This window comes from Lagopus leucura, unplaced genomic scaffold, assembly GCF_019238085.1.
Source record: "Lagopus leucura isolate 7727_CA_CO unplaced genomic scaffold, USGS_WTPT01 Super-Scaffold_73, whole genome shotgun sequence".
Classification (NCBI taxonomy): domain Eukaryota; kingdom Metazoa; phylum Chordata; class Aves; order Galliformes; family Phasianidae; genus Lagopus; species Lagopus leucura.
The window spans coordinates 47,519,089-47,542,971 of record NW_024962252.1 but is presented as its reverse complement, the minus strand read 5'-3'; the positions used below and the strand labels follow the sequence as shown (position 1 = coordinate 47,542,971).

Genomic DNA, 23,883 nt, shown 5'->3' with positions numbered 1-23,883 from the left:
TCATTTCCCCTCATCCTGTCACCTGTCACCAATGAGAAAAGACCAACCCCGCTCTCACTGTAAGCACCTTTCAGGTACTGGAAGACAGTAATAAGGTCTCCCCTCAGCCTCCTTTTCCCCAGACCGAACAGCCCCAGTTCCTTCAGCTTCTCCTCATAGGGCTGATTTTCCAAGCTCTTCACAAGCCTTGTTGCCCTTCTTTGGACCTGCTCCAGCACCTCAATGTCCTTTCTGTACTGATGTGCCCAAAACTGAACACAGTACTCAAGGTGAGGCCTCACCAATGCCGAGTACAGGGGCAGGATGACTTCCCTAGTCCTGCTCACCACACCATTCCTGATACAAGCCAGGATGCCATTGGCCTTCTTGGCCACCTGGGCACACTGCTGGCTCATATTCAGCCAACTGTCCATCAGTACACCAAGATCCCTTTCCATCAGGCAGCTTTCCAGCCATTCCTCCCCAAGCCTGTAGGTTGCCTGGGGTTGTTGTAACCAAAATGCAGGACCCGACACTTGGCCCTATTGAAACTCATGCCATTAACCTTGGCCCATCGATCCAGTCTGTCCAAGTCGTTCTGTAGTGCCCTTCTCCTTTCACACAGATCAACATTCCCTCCCAGCTTGGTGTCATCTGCAAACTTACTGAGGGTGCACTCAATCCCCTCATCAGGATCATCAATGAAGATGTTAAACAGAAGCGGCCCCAGTACTGAGCCTTGGGGGAGTCCGCTTGTGAGCGATTGCCAACTAGATCCAACCCCATTGACCACGACTCTTTGGGCCCGACCATCCAGCCAGTGCTTCACCTAGTGGAGCGTACACCCATTCAGACCATGGGCAGCCAGCTTCTCCATGAGAATGTTATGGGAGACAGTATCAAAGGCCTTACTGAAGTCCAGGTAGACCACATCAGCAGCCTGACCCTCATCCACTAAGCGGGTCACCTTGTCACAGAATGAAATCAGGTTTGTCAGACAGGATCTACCATTTGTAACCATTCGTAAACCCATGCTGACTGGGCCTGATCCCCTGGTTGACCTTTAATTTGTCCATGATGGTTCTCGAGATTATTCATTCCATAACCTTCCTGGGCACCGAGGTGAGGCTGATAGGCCTGTAGCTATCCTAGAATCACAGAATGGTTGGGTTGAAAGGGACCTCAAAGCCCATCCAGCTGCACCCCCTTGCCATGGGCAGGGCTCCCACCTACCAGCTCAGGCTGCCCAGGGCCCCATCCAACCTGGCCTCTCCAGGGATGGGGCAACCACAGCTTCTCTGAGTAGCCTGTGCCACTGCCTCACCACCCTCTGAGTGAAGAATTCCCTCCTAACATCTAAAGCAAATCTCACCTGTTTTGGTTTAAAATCATTTCACTTTGACCTGTCACTATCAGACTGTGTCCTATCAATATCAGCCCCCTCCTGTTTATAAGCCCCCTATAAGTACTGGAAGGCTGCAGGTTATTTTTTATAAAATCTGTCTTGGAAATGGTAAATTAATCCTAATTTTATTTTTGTTTTAAAAAGGATATTTTTGAGATATTCCTAAATGTAATCTGAGTCTGCACAGCTTAAACACTTGTGAAAAGGCTTGTAGAGAGTCATTTACACAGTGGTTAATCTCATATGCACTGCAACAATGCCACATATATAATTATTAATAGTCACTGTAACTCAATAATACACAGGAGAGGAAACTCACAAATGAAAACGGCAGCTTGGAAAATCTGGACTAATATTTGTGAAGAGGAAAGTTGCATAAGCATTAATTAAAAGTGAAAGTAGTAGTGGTAGTAGTAGATGTAATAGCAATTTATAGGAATTTGAGCTCAGGTAGTCATGTAATGTTGTACCTAAAAATCAGAGAAAAACAGATGAGCATTCTATGCAAAATCTGCTAGAATTACAGAAGTGCTGAATGCTAGCAATACTCAGCATGTTCAGCAGCATGGTGCTCTTCCAGGCTCTCAGAGCACATATGCAGTTAAGCTAATTTTAAGTTAGCTAAAATTCTCCTTGTTTTTCTATTGTCTTTCAAAGTACGGCAAGATCAGTACATATTGCAACTTCCTTCTGTTTTTTTTGGCTGTGGGAAAGACCTTTGAGAAAGGGTGGAAAAAATGGGGTGGAGAACAAAAAAAAGGATGGAAATGTTCAAACCACAAAACAAAAAAAACAGAGCAAACCAAGAGATATTACACAGCAGCCACAGAGACACATCACCACACACATGCACTGTACCAGGGTCTCTCATACTTGTTGCAGAGGAGGGAGTACTGCAACTCAGCAACCAGTCTGCAGTATTTAAAACAGTCATGTTGTCTCCTGAGGACAGGAATGGTATAATGGTTCATTGTCTGAATGTCTGTTCAGTGTACATGAATATTCTTCAATGCTAGTAAGTGTTGTTATACTTTGAGCCAAGTCTAACTGCACTGCGTTGTTTTCCTGAGCATTGCTTTAACCAGTTTATTTATGCAAGTATAATATATAGGGGCATATAGATATTAGTGTTCTTTAGTGGTATGCTTGAAGTTTTCCCTTCTCTTTATACTGGAATTATGATTTTCTTAAAAATATAAATAGGTAGAACAGTAATGGTTCAGTCCTTTTCTGTAGGGTTCTATTCCCCTCACATGCACATGCACTTTTTAATGACATTCACAATTTTTTTCTTTTTAAGCAAGTGAATTAAATGCTTTGCATTGTGGCCAGAAAGAACTAACTACAAAGTTTTTTTGGGGGTGCCAACATCTAACTTCCAAGAAAGAGGACTGAAACTACAGCTTGAAACATATGCATGGTGACACTCTCACAAACAATAATGAGGCCATGACTCCATCTCAGAATGTGACACCCCCTCATTTTTGCATCTCAGCTATGGCAGAACCTACTATCTGAAAACATCTGGACATCTGTGTTGTAGCTGCACGGTAGCACTGTTCGTTTAGTAATAGATACAGTGATAATAGCCAGTAAATTTAGAGTTAAACCTAAACATTCCTTCTTGACAAACTTTCACTGCCTGCCAATAAATGAAATTAACATGTTCATCATTTAAGAAAATTATCTAAGCCAGCAGCAATGACAATTTTTATGTACTTCTTTTGCCAGAAATTTTCAATAAATCTACATGGATGTAGTTTTGGGTATAACTGTAAATTATAATTCAGCCATGAAGTAAGAAGCTGAAAAAGCAATTCATTCCAAGTTACCAACAGGCATAACAAAGCCTTTATGAATTTGTTAAACCATTTCAAAGCTTTCTTACTTTCACTTTTGTGCAGTTCTACCTCTTCCTTCAATTAGTGCAAATTGGAAAAGTGTTGCTGGGATTAGTACAGGTACACCAGTATTTTCTATTTCTTTCTGAATTTTTATGCATGAAGTTAAGAACTAGCCAAAAATTGCTACGTACTGTAAATGTCTTACACTTACCTCCTGTTCCATTTGTTGTAACTGATGTACTACTGAGATTAGGCTTATCCAGTTTAGAACTACCCGGTGCATCACTGCTTCCAACAAGATTATGAGGACTTGCTAGATCTTGCATTTCCATAGACCTGTTAAACGAAGTGATAGATATAAATATTTTGTGGTTTTGTGGTACTGTCTTTTAACTAAATCTAAGGAAATAGCCAATAATTTGTCATGAACAGCAACAACCCCAGCATTTTCCACTTTTCTTCCAGGTATTATGAAGTAAATGTTACTAGTTCCCAAACTGTTCAAATTGCTTCTGAAAGACATGCATGCAGCAGTGCATGTATACACACACACATACATACACATATATCTATACATACACGCTTGTATATATGGATGGATGTGAATGGATGGATTGATGGGTAGATAGCTGTATGTATGTATGCATTTCTTAGAAGAAAACAGATAAATTAAGTGTAATTTCAGTCACTGCAGAGCAAATCAGAAGTAGGACTTCTGCCTCCCATTATCTGTATTCCAACCATCTATAGTCACTGAATTCATACTAAATCCAGCAAAGGAACATACAGATAAATGAACAGAGCTTTTACATAAATCTGAAAGACTTTTCACTATGAAAAATGCATATATTCTAATTAGTTTACTTGATCTTTTTTCTTCTGAGTAATTTCCAGGAATCTTGCAAAATTTTTTAAAAAAGCAATTTTGCAGGAATAGACCACAATGGACTTCAGCATTTCAATTATACTGAGAGACTGTGGATGGCTTTCATTCAGTGACAACAGATCTGCCTTTCATAGACAAAGCAGAAAAGGAGTGGTTCTTGTTAGACTGGTAATAGAAATCTAATTTGCAGTGCGTGCTTGCCTTTTCCTTGCTTCAATTATAAATTAATTACGCAGATTTTTATTCCCCAAAGAAACCTTTTTTCTACGTATAAGCAAAGTTGCCAGCCCATCTGCAATAGGAGAACCATTTACCACATGTTATACTATAAAGGCCAACAGAAAGATTATCTTACAAAGTTGTAAAAGCCCACTTGCATTGTAAAAGATTGAGATGGCTAATAAGAGAGGGACAGTTGGGACAGTTCAGTAAGTTTAACAACTCTTGTATCTTCATATTCTGGCCAGAAAATGTAGTGGCAAGTGTTAAGGCAAGATCCAGTGTCCCAAGCATTTATTACAAGTTTCACTTTTAAACTGTCTTCCATGCTCCTCACACTCTCCTCTGGAGCAGAAAAAAACCCAAACCATACTATCTTTCCATCTAATATGGGTATGCTGTTTGAATCTGATTTTTGGTTTCTCCAAAATAAGAAAAAGAAAAAAAATCCAGAATGAAATGTCTCCCATTTTATGCTCCCAATTCAGTTGATCTCCTGGATTCTCTCTCATTACATTCATTTACCCCAAGGCACAGATTTAAAGCTTTCATGTCTTGAAAATCTTCCAGTTTCTGAAATACTACATTTCAACTGGGAAAACACACCAAGGCCTTATCCAAAGCCACATGAAGCCCATGCAAAGAATTTCATTTACTTCAATAAATGCTTGAATCCAGCCTGAGATTCACCAATGTGCCAATGGCAAGGCAGTTTTCCCAATAGTAGACTAGATGAGACAGGGTAAGTTGATACTGCAGGTTGTGCATCAGCAGGTAAGAATTTTATTGCAGTATTCACATAAATGCAAAGGTATGCACTGAGATTTGAACTGCCTTGACCTAAGTTTCATCATCTAATTGTACATACATTTCCACACATCTGTCAGCAGCACATTATAGTTATTTTCTACTGGAAATGTGATCAGTGTTAGATTAAATAAAATGGACTCAAGTGGTTTACTACTCCGTCAGTTTCTGTTTGTTAGTTTCTGCACAAGGATAACAGCTAAATGTTAAAAAAAAGTCTTATGAGTTTCCTTCTACGCATTTAAGGGAGTGGGAGAATGCTACACAACATAAACAATGTGTGTTCACTGCATCTAGTGTTTAGTACTACCCACGTGTTCACTAACAGTTAAAGTGTCATGGTTTCTTCTTCCAATATGATCAGCCCAGAGATGTTCACATTTGCTTATTTTCTTGTTTAGCATGAAAACTACAATGATTTCTTTCTAGACAGCAATTTATCATGGTCACAGACATAAATGATTCAGCTATATTTCATAAGCAAAATCATTCATTTATCCAGCTACTGTATGTAAGGGCTATCCATTTAAGCACACTTCACACTCAAATCAGATTTAATCAGAAAAGCAAGTCCACTGATTTTCATTTGCTTGCCAAGAACATAAACTGATTATGTAAGAGGAATAGTTTTTGTTCCACACCAATATGAAATCTTTTGAGCAGAAAAGTCTTATACTATCTTATATTTGTTCTCTTCATTCAGCATCTAGAAAAAGGCATATGAAGGGCAAAGCTCATTATTAATGCTATTTTTAAAGTAGCAAATTTACACATAAAAATTTTCCCTGGATGAGTAAAAGACATCTCACAGTTAAGAAAGTCTAAGAAGAGGATATCCAAAATGATGAAAAGCTTCACAAAACCACCTGTATACATTTATGCTTATCCTGGGTGCTCTAGCTTGTGTGAACAAGTAAAGGGATTACTTCAACATATTCCTATGTGATATATTTATTCAAGTACATGTTCCCTTCTGTGTAACAGATGTCATTCAAATCACCTTTCTGGATGCGTTTAGTTTACCTTCAGCCTAAAAATTTCTCAGAAAGACGTAACAGACCTACTCAAATCTTACAGCTTCAGTGAATAAAGGATTCAGGAAAAATGTTTAATAAAATGGATGAAATAATTCCAACATCTTGAATTCATTTTGTCAAACTAAATGTTTATCAGAGTGCTGCTTTCACTGACTTAATGAGAAGCAGGTTTGGGTTCAGTATGTTTTCTTGCAGTAAAAGTTAAAAAGGGTGATCTCAGAAGGACCAATTAATACTTCTAAATGTATGCATTTATTTATTAAAGACTTATTTTCTAGGAGGGACAGTGTGTTTAAATTTAGGCAAAGTAAAGTCTATTGTTAAGTCTGCTTCAAAAAATACATTGTAAAGCTTTTTTTTTTCTTTTTTTCCCCCCTTTTCTCTGCTAGGCATTTAACTAAAGCTTGAGTTTTGGCTACCCAATCTTTGTCTAAGACTACATCTCAAAGAAATTAAGTAAAATGTTAAATTGTATAGAAAGATATGTTTTGGAAGGAAATACATTGCTTTGCTACATATTTTAAATTCCTGATTGTTGGAAGGCTGCTAATATTACAGCAAGCTTCTGAGCAAAAAACTGAAATCTGGCAAGATGAATTTGTCTTTTACTCTGCTTTGGCTATGCTTTAAGTCTTTGAAAACTGGTATTTGCACAAGCTTAGTGGATTGTTTCTGAGGCTTACTGAAAAAGTCACTAAAATATCCCATTTGCACAGAACAGCCTTCCAGATCTCAACACATTTCAACTCCAGCCTGAACATGGACATACCCAAACAGTGGAAGTGGGTTTGCATTAAGATGGTTGTACACGAATCCTAGCCTCTAGGTTAGAGCACATTTTGTTTCCAAATAAATTTTCCCATCTGTCCCTACAATGGCAGCTGAACAGAATCTGCAGTAGATCCTAAACCACTGAATGGTACAGCCAAACATCATAAGCTAACCTAGCATAGGAAGTTTTCAGCATGGCTAATTATGCTTGCCCAGTTTAACTATATTTCTGAATAGTTTCTACGTACTTTTATGACAAGTTCAAGCCTTGTTTCTAGGGTTCTGGTGGGTTTTTTTTGTTTGTTTTTTGTTTGTTTTTTCCGACTCCTTTTACAACTCAAAACTCAATATTTTATTGATGAATTCTACAAGTAGATCACAGCTAGACAACTTCCTTCTTTAAAGAGATGCCATTTTAAAATGTAAAATACTTGCTATATAATTTATTTTTGTTCTATATTTCAAAGTGTTTTCTACTAACAGCTTTGAAAGTATGAAATAGTTTATCAGAGATCTATAGAAGAATATATATTTAGAAGTGGAAATAAAGTGCATTACACCCTGAATGAACATTCAGCAAATTCAAAAGGAAGAAGCAGTGAAACTGATGAGATAAACTTGCTCCATTGAGACAACTGCCTCTCTTGTCTTCACAGACTCATCAATGCCTGCTTTGTACCTTCTCCAGCTCAAGAGATGGCCAAAATATCACATCTTCTACTATTATAGGCAGTCTCACAAAACCATACAAGTTCTGTGAGGGTGCTCAAGAGTTAAAAACAAATAACACTGCCAGACACTAGAAAGAGTTCCTTTCCACTCTTCCCAAGGCCTTGTTTCTTAACCTATAAAATGATCTGATATAGTGCTGAGAAGCAGTAAAAGATGTCACGGTATGCTGATACAACTAGCAAATGTTCTTTGGACTTTTATTTTGTCTCTTCTATTTTAACAGTTGAGAAAGCAAATGCTAAACTTTTTGCAACTATTTGCATTTGTTTGGCAATTAGGGTATCAATTTCCATTTTAAAAAAGTAAGAGGAAGAAGTAGAACTAACGCCACATTGATATTCCAAAAAATACTTCTCCTCTGTCAATCTTTAACCAATGTCAGACAAAGGGTAGTACAGGGAGGTAACTTAAGTGAAATGGAGAACAACGTTAGCATTTCTACATATTAATAAATAGCATGTCATTAATTAATAATAAAAATGCCATGGCCTCAGCTTCATAGAAGTTTAACTGCAAAGTAAGGACTGCACTATGTTCTTATAAATATGCATGATTCATTACAAGCTTGAATATCATCATATAGCTTCCCAGTGCATGAGTTCCAGCTTTCAAGGAAACTACTTAGGCATTGCAGTAACAGCACTGTGAAGACGATCCTTGTTATACAAGTAGACTATAATTTGAAAAAAATATCAGAATTGCAGAATTTTGTATTACAGCTTTTTAGATCCCAACAATATTGCTTATCTTGCAGGGCATGGGACTGCTCCAGTGATCCTTTGGGGAATAAAGTGGCACTAGCTGTGATTGTATCTCAGTTTTCTTTTAGGCCTATTGTCTTTCTCCTGGCTATTTAAGCTCTAATTCAAGGAGAAAAAAAGCCTTATGCAGACAGTATTACTTTACAGGAGATGTCTGCCAGGCAGCCAGTGTCAGTACTCAGGCTGTACTTGGTGCAGAGGACTCAGACTGGAAGCAAACAGGTTCAGTGACAAAGGCAAGTATTGTAGTGTGTCGCAGGACATCATTTACAGCAAGAGAAAAAGAATGTTTCTTTGAGCAGCACTGCCACATCTTCCCCAGCTCCCCCTACCCAATTCCCCAGTTACATTTCTGCTCTCACCCTCCATTTTTTTGGCTCTCAGCCCCTTGGGACTCTGTGCTTCCTGACAGCCAGGTGTCAGGTATTTTTTGTCTTCATTTCAAATGCCAAAGGTCATAGCTTTTGTTAGTCTAAAATATGGCTTTTGCTATAGTAATATGCAGATACTGTTCTATAAAAAGGACATATAGGTATGTTCTGAATGGGTCTAGTGAGAAAATAAAGCAAAATCCTATGAACAACTACTGCTTCCAAATTCAAGTTCACTTTTGGAGGAAAAGAAAAACTGTCATTTTCTTCTTCTGTCTGAGCAATAAACTGAAAATGAAAAGACTAGGATTTCTCTGGTGGTGCCTAAGCATACTAATAAATTTAAAAGACTCAGATTTTTGTTCTGCATAATTACTGAAAACTATTAATTGCTTGAGAGTCAGAAACAGCATAGTCTCCCTGGTGCCTGATCAACAGAGATGTCTTTTAATGGTTTCCAGCAAACCATACAAAACTTTCAATTCTGGTGCAATTAAGTTGGCCACAAATCCACATCAAAGTATTTTCTCACTCCCTTCTGAGTTTTGCTGAAGATCAGTGTCGTTTCTGTGATGCAATGAACAAAAAAATTTTAAATTAATTTTGATTTCCACATCTGTGAATATATCACAGAATAATTTCTAGGAAATGCTTCTGGTTTCTTCCACCAAGCATGCTGTCCATTTGTCCAATGCCAAAATACTCAAATAAAAATCAAGTGAACTTTGGCAGCAAAAAAAAATTCACTAATTTACTTACTTCAGAATAAATGCAAGAATTTTCTTCATTTAGAAAACACAAGTTCACACTAACACAAACAGGCAGACTGTCACTGTTTTGGCAGATAACAAGAAACCTTTTCTCTGTGTGGTCTCACTCCATTCTACCCCACCAGCCTGCAGAGGCAGGGATTGGTTTGATTTGATGAAGGCAGATGACAGTTTCATATAGGAAAGTTTTATTTTCTGATGCAAGAAATGAATGCCCATGGAAAAAAAAAAGAAAAAAAAAGGTACACAGAGTGATAACTTTCTGTCCAGCTGGATCCCAGCTTTCAAGATTTCTTTTCTGGACTATATGAATGTGACTGCCACAGGTTTGATATCATGCATTTTTAGTTCGGGGTCTATATTTCAGGCACTGGAGAATGTATCTGGCAAGAAGCAACGTGGCATCTGAACAAAGATTTCCTGTTTTCTCATAGAAAAAGGCAACTAGTTGGAAAAAAAACACTCTAGGTGACAGGCAGAAAATATGCCAATTAGTAGGCAGTGTGGACCAGAGGCTGTTCTCCAGCTTAAGCACATGAAGTGGAAAGGCTTTGAGAAGGGCAGGGAGCCACACTTTCTTGATCTCCATACAGCCTGGCTGATCTTGACCAGCTGGCATATACCAAGCCTACACCTCACACAACTTTAACAATTTCATGGTACCAATGTTCCTATGCCACAGCCCCGGCTCATGCAGGACATGTTTAACATCCTGCCACTGGCTTGGCCATACAGCCCACATGCTGGGTTATGCAATTCTAGTCCCAGTGTGAACAGAAAATACAAAAAGGTATGCAGGAGGTTAAACTCATGTTTAACCTACTGCTTAAAAAAAGGTGACAAAAGTAGATTTTGAAGTTGTTATGTGAATATTTAAATAAATCAAAAGCGATAATGACACTGCAGTTCCATAGGGAGCTGTCAAGTATCCAGCTTACATGAAATACAGACTACCAGCTTACAGATACTTAAGATCTATATACCGGTCTTTGGATCACAGGGCCACATTTTCAAAGAGTTGTTCACCCAGCAGCTCCCTTTCCCACTTCTGATCACTTCCAGATGTGATCAGTGCTTATGAAACCTTTGGTTCTAACAACATGATGATCTGTGCCATAAACAAATAACAAACACTTCTGAGAAAATGGCTAACAGATAACCAGCAAGACTGTGGCCACGCTTCCCTCATCACAACTTCGGTAGCACAACTGGTTGGGGTGACTTTGGCCTTTCCTACTTCTCCATCCAGCCAGTGACTGGATCCTGAGGAACAAGCAACAACACTGATGATGGAAGGATCTCGCTGAGTCTTCAGTATTTCTAAGTATAATTTCAGCAACAAAGACCATTTCTTTATTTACAGAGGAATGTGAATGTATATAACTGACAATCAGATCTGCCAGCTACTAGCCAGTTGCCAGTCTGTCCTTTATAAGAAACAGCCTTCAAAGTCACACAGCTTGCTGCACACGATTTCTAAGCATCTCTGGGAAAACATCCCTCACTGAGTGACAGTATGGCTTTAACTGAAACAGTCAGAGGACTGCCTGGGTCCAGATATTAGTGCTTGGCCTGTATCTAAAACAGTAATTGCAACACAAAAATAATGCCAGATTTACTCACGTACAAAAATACTTAAATAAATCTAAAACTGGGAAATTAGACATGAGAGGCTGGTCCTGTTGAAATTGCTGCAAATTTTGCAATTGGCTTCAGTGAAGCCTGAACAGCATGATATAAACATTAACTCACATTTTCATAACAAAAGAGCAGAGGGTGGGTTGTGTTTCTGACTCCCTGTTGAAATATCTGTTATGTTTCAAACTAGTGATTGAAACACTTAGTTCTTTGTCAGGGTATGCCCAAGGGAAAGAAATGCTTTCAGGTGTGCAGTACTGGAGTGATCATACCTAATTTCAATGTAATTTCTTTAGCCACCAGTATAGAGAGCCTGCAAGATCTCCATCCATCTCCAGAAAGGATAATCGTTGACTAAGAGGTGTCAAAAACATTGTCAAAATGTTCAATTCAAACTTTACATTTCAATGCAAACCTTCTGAATATTAGAAATACTAACACATCTGACTTCTAAGATGTCCCTTCAAAAATTAAAACTGATCTAAACCTTGGCTCCCACTGTGAAATTTCTGTAGTTTACCTCAAGTGGAGCACAGTATGTTTGGCTCCAAAACGTTTTGTATCAAAAACAATTTTTTCTCTTCTCTAATTGCGATCACAACAACATTCTAGGTTTAGAATATAAAATAAATAAATGCAACTTTCTCACGGCCTGATGTTTTATCTGTCTCACTGTTTAATTATTGTGATTAAGTAATAAAGTGTAGATATGCATAACTGTTCCAGATTGCAAGGTACATTGGATGCATTGCACACAATCCTTTTCATTTTGTCCAGAAGATGATGTCCTGATAAATGCACTCATTCTGGCTGATCTTTACAAATAATATTTAATGATTGCATTTAATTTCACTTCGCTGTTTGATTTCCCCAAGTCACCTTACAACTTGAGTCCTAGAGAGCATGCAGTTTTTAATTTGTCAGACTGGACACTGATAAGCAAGCTGTAGTGGGGGATACCCACCGGTCCATGCAAGCATGGGACCTGGGCAAGGACAGAGCAGTGGCTCCAGACACTCCATATTCTCCTTTCCCTCCACACACACACACCTTGCAGAACCAAAAACCCACATGTCTGATGAAAAAATGTAAAAGATTTGCCCCTCCTTTATACCTCTGTTTGCTAAACAAAAAATAGCTTGACATCAGCAGGACTTGTGACATACAAATTCTACCTTTAAAAATTAGCATCTACACACTTCTGTCAAAGTCCTGAAAGAAAAAAGAGGTAGGATGTAACAAACTTTATCTTAGTGTTGTTTTTTAAGCTCATGTGCATCTACACTGCAGACTTCCTGGAACTAAGACTCTAACATTATCACACGTAGCATAGATTGTCCAGTGGTCGCAAGCCTGATTAATGTTACAGAGCATGCAAGCAGAAGGTGTTAATATTAACACAATTGCTGTTCATAATCCAATGCTTCTGCTTTTCAGTAAATTTTGAAATGTTACTGTTCTGAAATGTAGTGGTATAATGAAACCCTAATGGAGATGAGTATCCTTCTCTACAACTATTTTGAGACAGTTGTCAAAAGCACTGCATTACTTGAGCATAGAGCCCTGCTTAATTTAACATATATAATTAGAAGGAAAATAAGATAAAAGCCTGAAATAACATGGGAATGAAAAGTCATCTCATGGCCAGCCACCTGCCAATTACTTCTACACTGCAAAGCAAAAAAAAAAAAACAAAAAAAAAAACCAAAACTCTAAAAACCATAAACATTCAGGGACCAGAGATTCTGCTGTAAATTGAAATATAACTAACATGAAATTTAGGAAAGAAGATGCTTTCTCTTTCTGCCATCTTCTGTGCTGGAGCCACACAAAAAACAATTCTGCTAAAAAGTCAATCCACTGAATTACTTCATTTACCTGGAGAGTGTGTATGCTTTTTTCTATAGAACTGCCAACATGTAGGAACATACCTTCCTACAGACTTGCTGCTGCAGTCGTGGGCCTCTCTTAAATGGCAGAGAAGAATCCCCTGTGAATTAGATTGAGGCCATCATATTCATTTTCACATATAACCAATTCCAGATTTGAACTTAGTTTTTTTTTTTTTTTCAAAAGTGGAAGGCTAGTGAAAGACAAGTATATTTCATGCTTCAAGGGGAGGCAAAGTTACCTCTGCTCTAAAAATGACCTAAAGCAATTCCCATAGAAATCTGACAAAAATACAGACTCAGATCACAGTAAATTATATCACTTGGCAGTCAAACTGGAGAACTAAGTCCAGAATTGCCAACAAAAGTCAAGACACACATTTGGATATATGGAAAGCTTTGAGATTTCTAACAGAAAGGAGCATACACAGGCACCATTTGAGACTCATAAAGAACCTTATCAGTTTGAATGGAGTGTGTAAATTCTAAGGATCAGATGTAAGGTGGTTTGTGTGTGTGTGTGTGTGTGTGTGTGTGTTTAAATAAAAGCATTCAACAGGGGAAGATAGAACGGACAGACCATCTGCAGTGTAACCACATAAAAGACCCCTGGGCAAATCCAACCCATTAGCAGAAGTGCTTGACAAATCTGCCAAAGAGCCAGATGCTGCTTATAGAGGAGACTCTTCCCTCCTTGTCATCCCAATGCTCTGACTTCTGTTCCCAAAGGGGGACAGTGATGAATGGTGGTCAGCTTAAACTGTGCGCAAATATAGCCTAAGTCCTGTACTTCAGTTATCTTACAATAAATAGACAAGACCAAGCCTGAAATAGTAAAAGAAAAAATAAAATAAAATTGAACACATGTATGAGCCATTTGTGCAACATGCAGATGCTAGAAAACAGAAAGCAAACTCACACATTTCCATGTGGACTTTTTATATAGATTTTCTTTTGTTCATTCTGCCGGTGCCCTACCATTTCTTTCTAAGGACTGATTAGGATCAGTAGGATGGCAGAGAGGTGATTTGGGTACATTAAATGCTAGCACAGCATGCTAATTGCATAGAGTTAGTTAAGTACTTACAGAATACACAAGGTGACTGATGGTATTTAAAATGTCTGAAGAGGTTGTGAAATATTAAGCCAAAAAATTACACTTAAAAACAATCGAGAAAAAGTGATTTGTTTACATAGCAACATGTACCAATCTCTGAGTATGAATTTGTATCTAGCTGGCCAACTTTTTAATACCTACATTTCTGTATGAATCTCTTCAACTGGATTTGAAGTGTAAAGCAGATTGAACTGAATACTTTTATGATTCAGTCTCACTGATAGTAAAAGAGGTCAAAGAAGGTGGAACAATGCCTGAATTAGTTCTCCTGTGTATTGCTGTAATATGATATGAAAGAGCAAAAAATAGACAAGGGATGGAGGGAGGGAAAAAGGGAAGGAGGGAGGGATGGAAGGAAGGAAGCTCGTTCTCATAGTGATTACGTGCTGCACTTGAAGAACTAATGTTGTAATTTTGCAACTCAAAGACCAGTTCCATTTTACAATAGAGTTCTGTGAAACTACTGACTGAAGTAAAATCCCTTGAAGGTGTAATCTTTCCTATTTTTCATTGAAAATAGTGTGAAGCATTTCCCCTATCCAAAGACATGCCTTAGGCTGAAAAGTATTTAGCTGTGATTAATACATTATTTAGCTCAGAAATGCATGCACTTCTTTTCAACTCTCTGTAATTCAAGCAGACTGTGTAGGAAAAGTATCATGACTTAGCAGATCAACAAATTCAGTAAAAACTGCTCATAATAGATAGAGGCAGGAAAGAGAGGGAAAGGGAAGAATAACAAATGCTTGCTTTGGTATTAAATGCTCATCATTTAAAGGCTGCTCACACAAAGTCACCTCTGGGTGCAAAGCACCGCACTCTACAGAGCAACAACAGACTTGCTTTGCACAGAAATTAATTTCAGCCTGCCAGCAACTACTGGTCAGACTGTGGCTGGCAATCCACAAAAGCCTGTCAGCAAGCTAGTGCATACTGTCTGAGCTACAACGCAACACAAAGTACAGACATCAAAGCAAGCTTAAATGCTACCAGTCTTTGCAGCTGGTTACAGCTCAGGTTGTACGTTGGGCCATCACCATTCACATCATGAAGTGAGTTGTGTTGTTTGCAGCTAGGGAGGATGCTAGCTCACCATCTGCACTGATATCCAATCAGATCAAAACAGATAAGTAACAAACTACCAGGTGTATGCCACACCACCAACATCACTTTTGGTCCTACTCCTTCAAGCACCCGCAGCTCCATCTACAGAAAGTTGTAAATAGCTGCTGTGGTTCCCTAAATTATGTTGTGCAGCAGCACCTGCATATAAAATGGACATGAGATAGCAGTAAGAGAACTGCACCTCACACAGGTGTACCTGTGTTGCTAACACATTCTGCAGGGATGACTAAGATGTTTTAGTGAGTATTTCAATGCTCTGCTCATAAAATTTATGTTAAATTGCCCTTATACATTTTTGTTTATAAATGTTGCCATTCCTACTTGAGAGTTATCATTATGAGAAAGTTATTTTTAGTGTGTTTCTTACATTGAGAACAATGCAACAAAAATTTCAAAATTTTTATATGTAAGAAACATATAAAATTTTGAAATTTTTTGTTGCATTGTTTTCAGTTCTTCACTCATCCCCTTTTTGTGTTCAGTTGTTGGGGGTTTTCTTGGTACTTAATTGCCATTAATACAAAGTCATTGACACAGCTTCAGATCTTCATTTCAGCAAGCCTTTCCCAGCCCTCAGAAAGTGCACCTATATGCATTTATGTTGAAAGGACCTCCCTGTCCCACTGTGCGGGATGGCAGAAAGCACCAACCAATATGTCAGCATGTGTGACGGGGTTTCACAACTGGAGCTATCTAAATAACTTGTACTTTTGAGCAGACTCAGAAATCACAAGGTGCTTTGGAGTTGAAATTATGTCAGAAATATTAATTATACAATTACATGGGGTGTTTCTAGTCCTCGTCAAAATTATCCACAAAACTACTTTTAATGCACATATTTGTGTATTTGCTTAGTAAAAACAAGGGGAAAAAAGAAAGCAGTTATTAAACAATTCAAATATAGGTGATTCAAGCCAGTATTCAATAGGATTTTTCCAATTTACAAAATATACCCTAGAGAGCAGGAAAGACAGCACCTTTCTAAGGGAACAGTAAATAGAAGAAACACTTCTAATTTAAATTAGTACATTCAGCATTTTGTGTTTTCTACCCCATCTTCTCAGTAAGACAAGGTCCTACAAACTGATCAATAAACTTAGCCTTGTTAAAATAACATGGCTATTTCTTAGAGTACTTTATCTTATTTCCACATTTGTGTTTTTTTTTTTTTTAATTTTTAATAAAAGCTCAAACCTATTATGATTGGTTCTTCCATTCTAGTAGTACTAATCTGTATTAGAAAACTCTTACCTTTGTAGCATGTGGTATTTCACAAAAAGTCTTGAGACAAACATAAAAATCTCCAATTTGGTTCTACTGATGCCTCTGTTAAAATCTCATCCTATTATTTATTTTTTTTTAAAGTAAGATTCCAATAAATGTTCAAAACATATTTTTCTCTTATTGCTTTCACTTATTTCAAAATCTCACCAACAATTGATTTGTGTTAACACTGCTGTGACCTGGCTTGGCATCACAGAGAGAACATTATTTGTAGTATAATAGAAAATATGTTATGCCTGATTTTAAGAGAAAAAAAATAAACAGGAATTTGTAACAGACTCAAAAAATGTATAAAAAAATACATTAATTTTGTTGTTAGAGCCACAGGGATCTGTTAATATAAACCATTCCAATACTTCTCTGTGATGTCATCAGTTACCATGTGTTTGCACTCTAAATAGATTATTGCAATTTCTGTAAACATATCATATATATTTTTAGAACTCTTTGGGGGCTTGATCCAGAGCCAACAAAAACCAATGGGCAGACAGTGACCAGCTTCAATAGCCTCTGAGTAATCAGAAGACCAAATTTCTAAAGCTAATGCATAAGAAGATCAGGGTATGGCAGGCAGAGAGACACCACAGAGACTGCTCCAAAAATAGGAAAGTCTTGTGCTGCCTGAAACTACGATCCTGAAAATACAGCACACGTAGCAGGACAAGATACTTCTAGTTGCATCTGTTGTGTGATTGTCAGGGATGTTGTTTGTCATTCAATTACATATATCTGCACAGTCATCTCGATAACTGTATTACTTTGATTGACTCAAACTGCTGAAGTGGCACACAGACTAAACACATGCACCAAACATTTAATAAGTAACAGATCTGCGTAAGACATTATTTCAACTGCAAGCTATGCCTATGTGTTCCAGAATACAGACTTTGTGAGAAATCTTATTACACGGTGCAGTTATTTTAAAACTAGAAAATTGTGAAACAGTTTTTGCCACACACTGTCTTAACTGAGAAGTCTGGGCTTGATCCTGCCAAACATTTCTCTTAGGTAAGATGTTTGTAACCATACTGGACTCCCTCTCATGAATGCAATTCATTTGCTGTCCCTCCTGTTGACTGAATTTCTTTTTCCAATTCCTAACATTACTTATGGCAGTCTTTCAATTTCAACTTTGTTCTGTCTTTCCATAGAATATTTGCATTACAGTATCTGTTCATCTTTATAATTTGCCCCAAACCCACAAAATTCTAGCAGCTTGTCAAAAAGCACTTTTTTTTCTGCCTGAATTATAATATTTTTTTGTATGTATTCCCTTCTGGAACTGAATAGCTCCACAGAAAGAAAAGAAAGAAAAAAAAAAAAAAAGCAGAATCTGAAAAATCAAAATAAATGCACTCATCATCTTTGCTATTATCTTTGGTTGTCTGATGTTCCTAGCTGGTCTTCTTGAGCTAAATCAGTAAATCAGCAGTACAGCAGGTAATTGCTGGTGGAGTCAGCATGGATACTCAGAAAAAGAATACACTGCCAATCAAAAGAAAAAGATCAGATAAATAGTATTTCAAAAGCATCTACCTTAATTCACCATGAGATGAATGTCACCTTAGGAGTCTAAATTAAACAGTCATCTCAATATCTCATTTCCTCAAAATGAAGCTCACATCACCAGTATCTGCAGACTATTCATCGTGACGTACAGGAGCACTGTGCAACTCCTGGCTCTGAAACGTGACTGTTTAAATCATAGAATCATTTGAGTTGGAAGAGATCCTTAAAGGCCATCTAGTCCAACTCCCCTGCAATGAACAGGGACACCTACAGCTCCATCATGTTGCTCAGAGCCCCGTCAAGCCTGATCTTGAATGTCTCCTGGGACACGGCTTCCAGAACGTCTCTGGGCAAACCATTGCAGTGTCTCACCATCCTTATAAAAACCATCTTATGTCTAGTCTAAATCTCTCCTCTTTCAGTTTGAAACTATTTTCTCTTGTTCTATCTCAACAGATCCTTCCTTCTTATAGCCCACCCCCTTCTTTCTTACAGCCCCCTTTAGATACTGAAAGGCCACTCTCAAGTCTCTCCAGAGCCTTCTCTTCTCCAGGCTGAACAGCCCTAGCTCTTTCAGCCTTTCCTCGTAGCATTATCCTCTCTCTAGTATAAATAAGTTTATGAGAATGTGGCTCATAAATAACAAATCTGTACCTTCAAATGAAGACTTTTAAGACATGAATGAGAATAAAATGAGGGAGTGCATTTGGCTAAACAACACATCTGAAAACTTGGGAGACTGAGCTTGCCCATTTTTACTGCACAACCAATTTATTTTTCTCTGTTGCAACTACTGAAACATGAATGACAATTTCCATAGCTATTGCTGGCATTTCTTGTTTAGCAGCTCGATTGCAAAGCTTCTCTTCACCATGTAATAACAAACATTTGTTTTTCATCTGATGAACTGCACATGAATGGGAAAGTACTGCCTGTCTCGCTCTCCTACAAACTAGTATGCAAAGGGCTGAGCACGTTCAAACAATCCTGGGAGAAGCACGACAGCTTCATCATTAAACCTGTTAGATAAGTTGTTTCTCTTAGATTTGAATTGAGAACTTACAATATTAGATCTGGTAAATACGGATAACTGCTGGCTGGCTATTAATGTCAATACCTGCCTGAATTAAACAGCCATCAATCTTGAACTAAGGCTATGAAGGTCCTATTGAGCAAATTAGTGTAAGTGAAAATTCAAGTGTGTTTTAGAAAGCCTAAATTGTTGAGTTAAACAATTTTGTTAATCTAGTTGTCTAGAATAAGTTGCAGTAGATACACACTGTTTTCCTTCTCACTTTTGTTAAATTTTGTGATACCCATAGAAACCCATTTGGGTAATGCACTCAGTCGTAGCATGGCTCTTGTACAGCAAGTATCATAAGCACTGTATTCACACCCATGCCCCAAGACACAGCAGAACCAAACTTTTGTCTTATGAATGCAATATGAAGACTGTTGTAGACGTCGCTGTTATTCAATACCATCTATTTACTTGCTAATACATTAACATTAGCAAGAAGCAGAAGACGACTGCTAAACTTTCCCTTTGCAAGGATTTCCTCCCCTCTCCCTAATTCATTTTGTAACTCAGTAATCTATGTATTTGCCAGATCTTGATTTGTGATGCCAATTTGGTCTTACAGAAGCCTGGTGACAGGTGACCTCTGACAGACATGGTGAAAAGGAAGACTGTGGTCTATTACTTTGGTAGCAATGACCTGTTCATCAAGCAATCTGTTGTCACAAGAAAGATGACATCCTGGATAATGCAGCCAAAACCAACATACTGTAGCTGACTGTGAACTGGAGGCTGGGAACCAGTATAAATCATTTTATCAGATTTCAAATCACATCTATTCTAGTGTTTAACTCATTTCCACAGCAGCGTCCTGGGGTACGAGGCTGTAAGCATAGACAAAAATCTCCATTACTAGAATTAAATGTGCTTCTCTGATTATGTGCGCAAAAAATGGAACTACAATAATTGTAAACAAGTTAAATTTAATGCATTGCACTGGATTTCAGTGATTCTTATACAATTTACAAATACAATATACAAATATGCCAAATTAAATGTATGAGCTGTTCGGCATACTTGGGATCAGTCCCATTTTAAAGCATACCCACTACATAAGAAAATTAATAGCAGTGTATGTTTATAGGCTCCGAACACAAGGAATGTTCTTCCTAATCTTGCTAGTGCATTTCACACATGAGCAGAATGATAGAGTTGTCACCCATGCACACTACTTTTGTCTCATCAGATCTGTAGTATGAGAGTAGGCAAGTCTCATTCATTGCAAATTTTCTGGCTCCAGAAGACTATAAACATTTTGCACGCTTGGCCAGTTATCCAGAAGTGCAGGATGGATTTGACTTTTATTTCAAAATTATGTGGAAAGAATGCCATAATACTGTAACCGTCACAATGGCATCATAATACATTTAATATCTAAACAATCTGAGATAAAAGTAAGTTTTTACAACCAGCTCATAGGGGTTTTGCAAAACAACTCCCAGGAGTCTTTAACAGAATTTGTAAGACTATGTCATTTGCGAGTTGCAATTTGTGACAGAGATCCATGTATGTTTTTGTTTGCAACTACAACTTGCCAACCCAACAAGACTCAATTCTTAACCACAGTTTACTGTGTGTGTAAGCAGTTTACCTGTTGAGATAACAACCGTATTGTATAAATAACTGCTGGTGACAGTTGATGTTTCCTGTGCATCTAACTGGATACTTCTGGAAAGCATTTTTTGATATGTTGCATAGGTTAATAAATTCCCTTCAGAAAAAAAAAAAATTTACTAGTCACATCTGCAGTTTGAATGTTTCTTTCTAAAAGATGAACTGAGGCCAAGCAAGACAAAGAATCTGCTGATACACACATGTCACTCCAAGAATTCTCCTGACAAAGTTCCCACACCCAATTTAATTACTTCCCTACTGTAAAAACACTTTCCATCTGCATTTATTGTAATAGTTTCAAATCCAAAACCAACACACTATAAAGCTAGCTAAATAAATGAATGATATTGGCCTTAGGTCCTGAGCCAGGAGCTATTCTATAAGGCTGTGTCTCCACCATTCATTTTTATGCTGATGTTTCATTTTATGTGCAATGTTTTCACTTAAGACTTGTTTAGAGAAGAATTACCTTGCTCCAGGCTTTCAAGTGTCATGTGCTGTGTGGTACCCCTAGTGCTGCTGCTGCCAGAGGCTGGCAGAGATTCCCTGCAAGACCCAGGTTGCATTTTGGGTAAAGATGGGACAGAAATAGCCTGCTGCAGGCTGTACATACAGCATTCCACATATATAGGGCAGGAACATTAATTTCAACTTTATCTGCTGTATCCAGAAACTGAGATTGTGGAACTTCAAATGAAAAGCTTTTTTTTCCTCAATGAAAAAAAAAGAAAAAACTCCACCAGATTTCTCCTCAGTATTGACTATTTGTAATTTGGGTTCCCCTCTTGTACCTGGGAGATAAAAGGTTTTTGTTCCTCATACCTCGTATAAATAATTTAATTACAGTTCATAAGAAATTTCTTACTGTGCAGAGATAATGACAGTAGATCATATCTTATGTCCTCAGGTGTGTTGCAATATCATGGTGAGATGAAACAACAGCCATGGACTACTTTGTAATTTTTAAACACTTGAGTTATAACAGTCTGCTTTGGACAAGCAACACACTTGAAATTACACACATGCACAGGTGGAGATTCTCTGTGCCATCAAAGTACCTCTACCCTTTAAGAAACATGTAGATGTGGTGCTGAGGGAAATGGTTAGTGGACATGATGGTGGTGGGCTGATGGTTGGATTAGATGATCTCAGTGGTCTTCTCCAACCTCCATGATTATATGATTGTATGAAAGAAGAAAGACCTCAACTTTTATAATAAAATTTAAACCAAAGCAGTAGGACAGCAGATAAATTTCTCACTTAGAAATTATTAAATGAGAAACAAAGTACAAAATATGCCCCCACTGAATCCCAAAGCAAAACTGCTACTGACTTCCCTTGAAAATGTGTTTAGACATTGAATTTTGTATACAGTTACATACTTTCAGCTCTTAGCAAACTAAATGAAAGTCAAGAATGTGTTCACAAAGGGCAGAAAAAGATTCTCAGATGGTGAACCACAGAGCTCAAGCCACAGACAGGTTGCCTTCGTTATCCCAGGTGGCCCCACCTCCAAGAGGACATGAAGACATAGCAAAGGACGGGATCTGAGGGCAAATCTCAAATTACTTAGCTTTTCTAAGTTTTAATCACAATTGTGTGACTTCAATGTTCTTTTATGGTTATCTCTTTAAATTAAAGCCTTTAAATTTTTGTGAAACTTCAAAAGTTCTTTGAAATAGAAGCAAAATGAAGACAGACAAAAAACACAGAAAACCACTAAGTTTGAAGAAAATCATCCACTGTGGCTCTACAGTTTACTAATCAACAGGAAGATGCCCATCTAAAACAATTAGTATTTCACCTGCTAAGAAACATGCATAAACATATCCACACATGCAAAATACAGAATTCAAATGTCTTCCCTTTTCTCCATGTACATGAATATAGCAAAAACAGTGTTTGGTAAGTTTTTTTTTAAAAGAATGCATGGTCTCTTCCCTACTTACAAACCCAACGGCATGGTTTTCAGAAGTGAAAAAAGATTCAACAAAAGTAAATTTTTTCCAAATAAAATCAGAACTGTCTACACACAAAAAAATAAACACTTAAAAGTCAATACTCAAGTTTTCCCAAGGAAAGGGATAAAAGAAAAAAGTGAAATTTGATTAAATAGATTTCCCTATGGTATTCCATAGGATTTTCACTAAAATTGAGTGCGTTAATTCAGCATTATGGCACCATCTAAATCGGTAAACCACGATGCTAGCCCATATCTCTAACTGAGGGATGAAAACCTTCCAGACTGAATAGCAGTTAAAATTAACCTAGTCATTTTTCCTATTCAAAGCAGGTCCTTCTCACTGAGTGCTTTCTGTCTGCATTTCAGCTCGTTATCACATCACTATGCTGCAGGTAGTCGGCATTTGCCTTTTGTTACTGTACCTGGCGTTCGGAGGCTCTGACACATCTGATTCTGTACACGTTTTCTTTACCTGCAAAAGCAAAGGATTTTCATAGTTACTCTCACTTGAAACAGAACTTCCTTGCTCACTATTCAGACACTTACATTGCTTAAAGTGGATGCAGCTCTGCTCACCGTGATCTCTATAAAATACTTCCCGCTTTTTACAGCAGCAGTATGCTGTACTAAACAGTGTGTTTCATTATTATCCCATGAACAGCTGCCAACTGCACTTCCCTAGGTTCCATTAGTATGTAAAATGTTCAGCTAAAATAGCTTGGGAGTAGCCCAACTGGGAACAAAGAAACCAAAGAACCAGGTTCCCCACTTGGAAACCAGAAAGCCATACTGTTCTCAGCAGAGTAAAGAAATGTTTCCCCAATTGATACAGCTTCTGTTTCCTGCTCAATCTCACAATAATAAACACCAGATTCTGGGGCAAAGTGCAGTGCTAGCTAAATAACTCATACATTAATTTTCATTTTGTGAATCTGCTGGTTGTTAAAAGTACGAGGGCTGCTCCAAAAATAATGCCAACTCTTTTATGATGCCAGCCTAAGATGTTAGAAACAAATGTTGCTAGTATGACAGCAGAGGCTGAAGCTTCCCATCAATATTCCATTAGTTTTGTTGCCGTGTGACA

At 37.8% G+C, this 23,883-nt stretch overlaps 1 protein-coding gene across 11 annotated transcripts in view; it reads right to left on the bottom strand.

Moving 5' to 3' along the window:
- Positions 1-23,883, bottom strand: part of EYA4 (EYA transcriptional coactivator and phosphatase 4) — a 153,479-nt gene that overhangs the window by 52,159 nt on the left and 77,437 nt on the right. For 10 of the 11 annotated variants that reach the window (XM_042889239.1, XM_042889234.1, XM_042889307.1 and 7 more), the window contains 3 exons: positions 23,222-23,271; positions 3,440-3,564; positions 2,258-2,326 (listed from right to left, as the gene is read on the bottom strand). In XM_042889239.1, coding sequence (XP_042745173.1) covers positions 2,258-2,326; positions 3,440-3,564; positions 23,222-23,271 — 244 coding nt within the window. Of the gene's footprint in view, positions 1-2,242; positions 2,327-3,439; positions 3,565-23,221; positions 23,272-23,883 lie in introns of all 11 variants that reach the window. The other variant, XM_042889280.1, reaches the window with a different exon arrangement.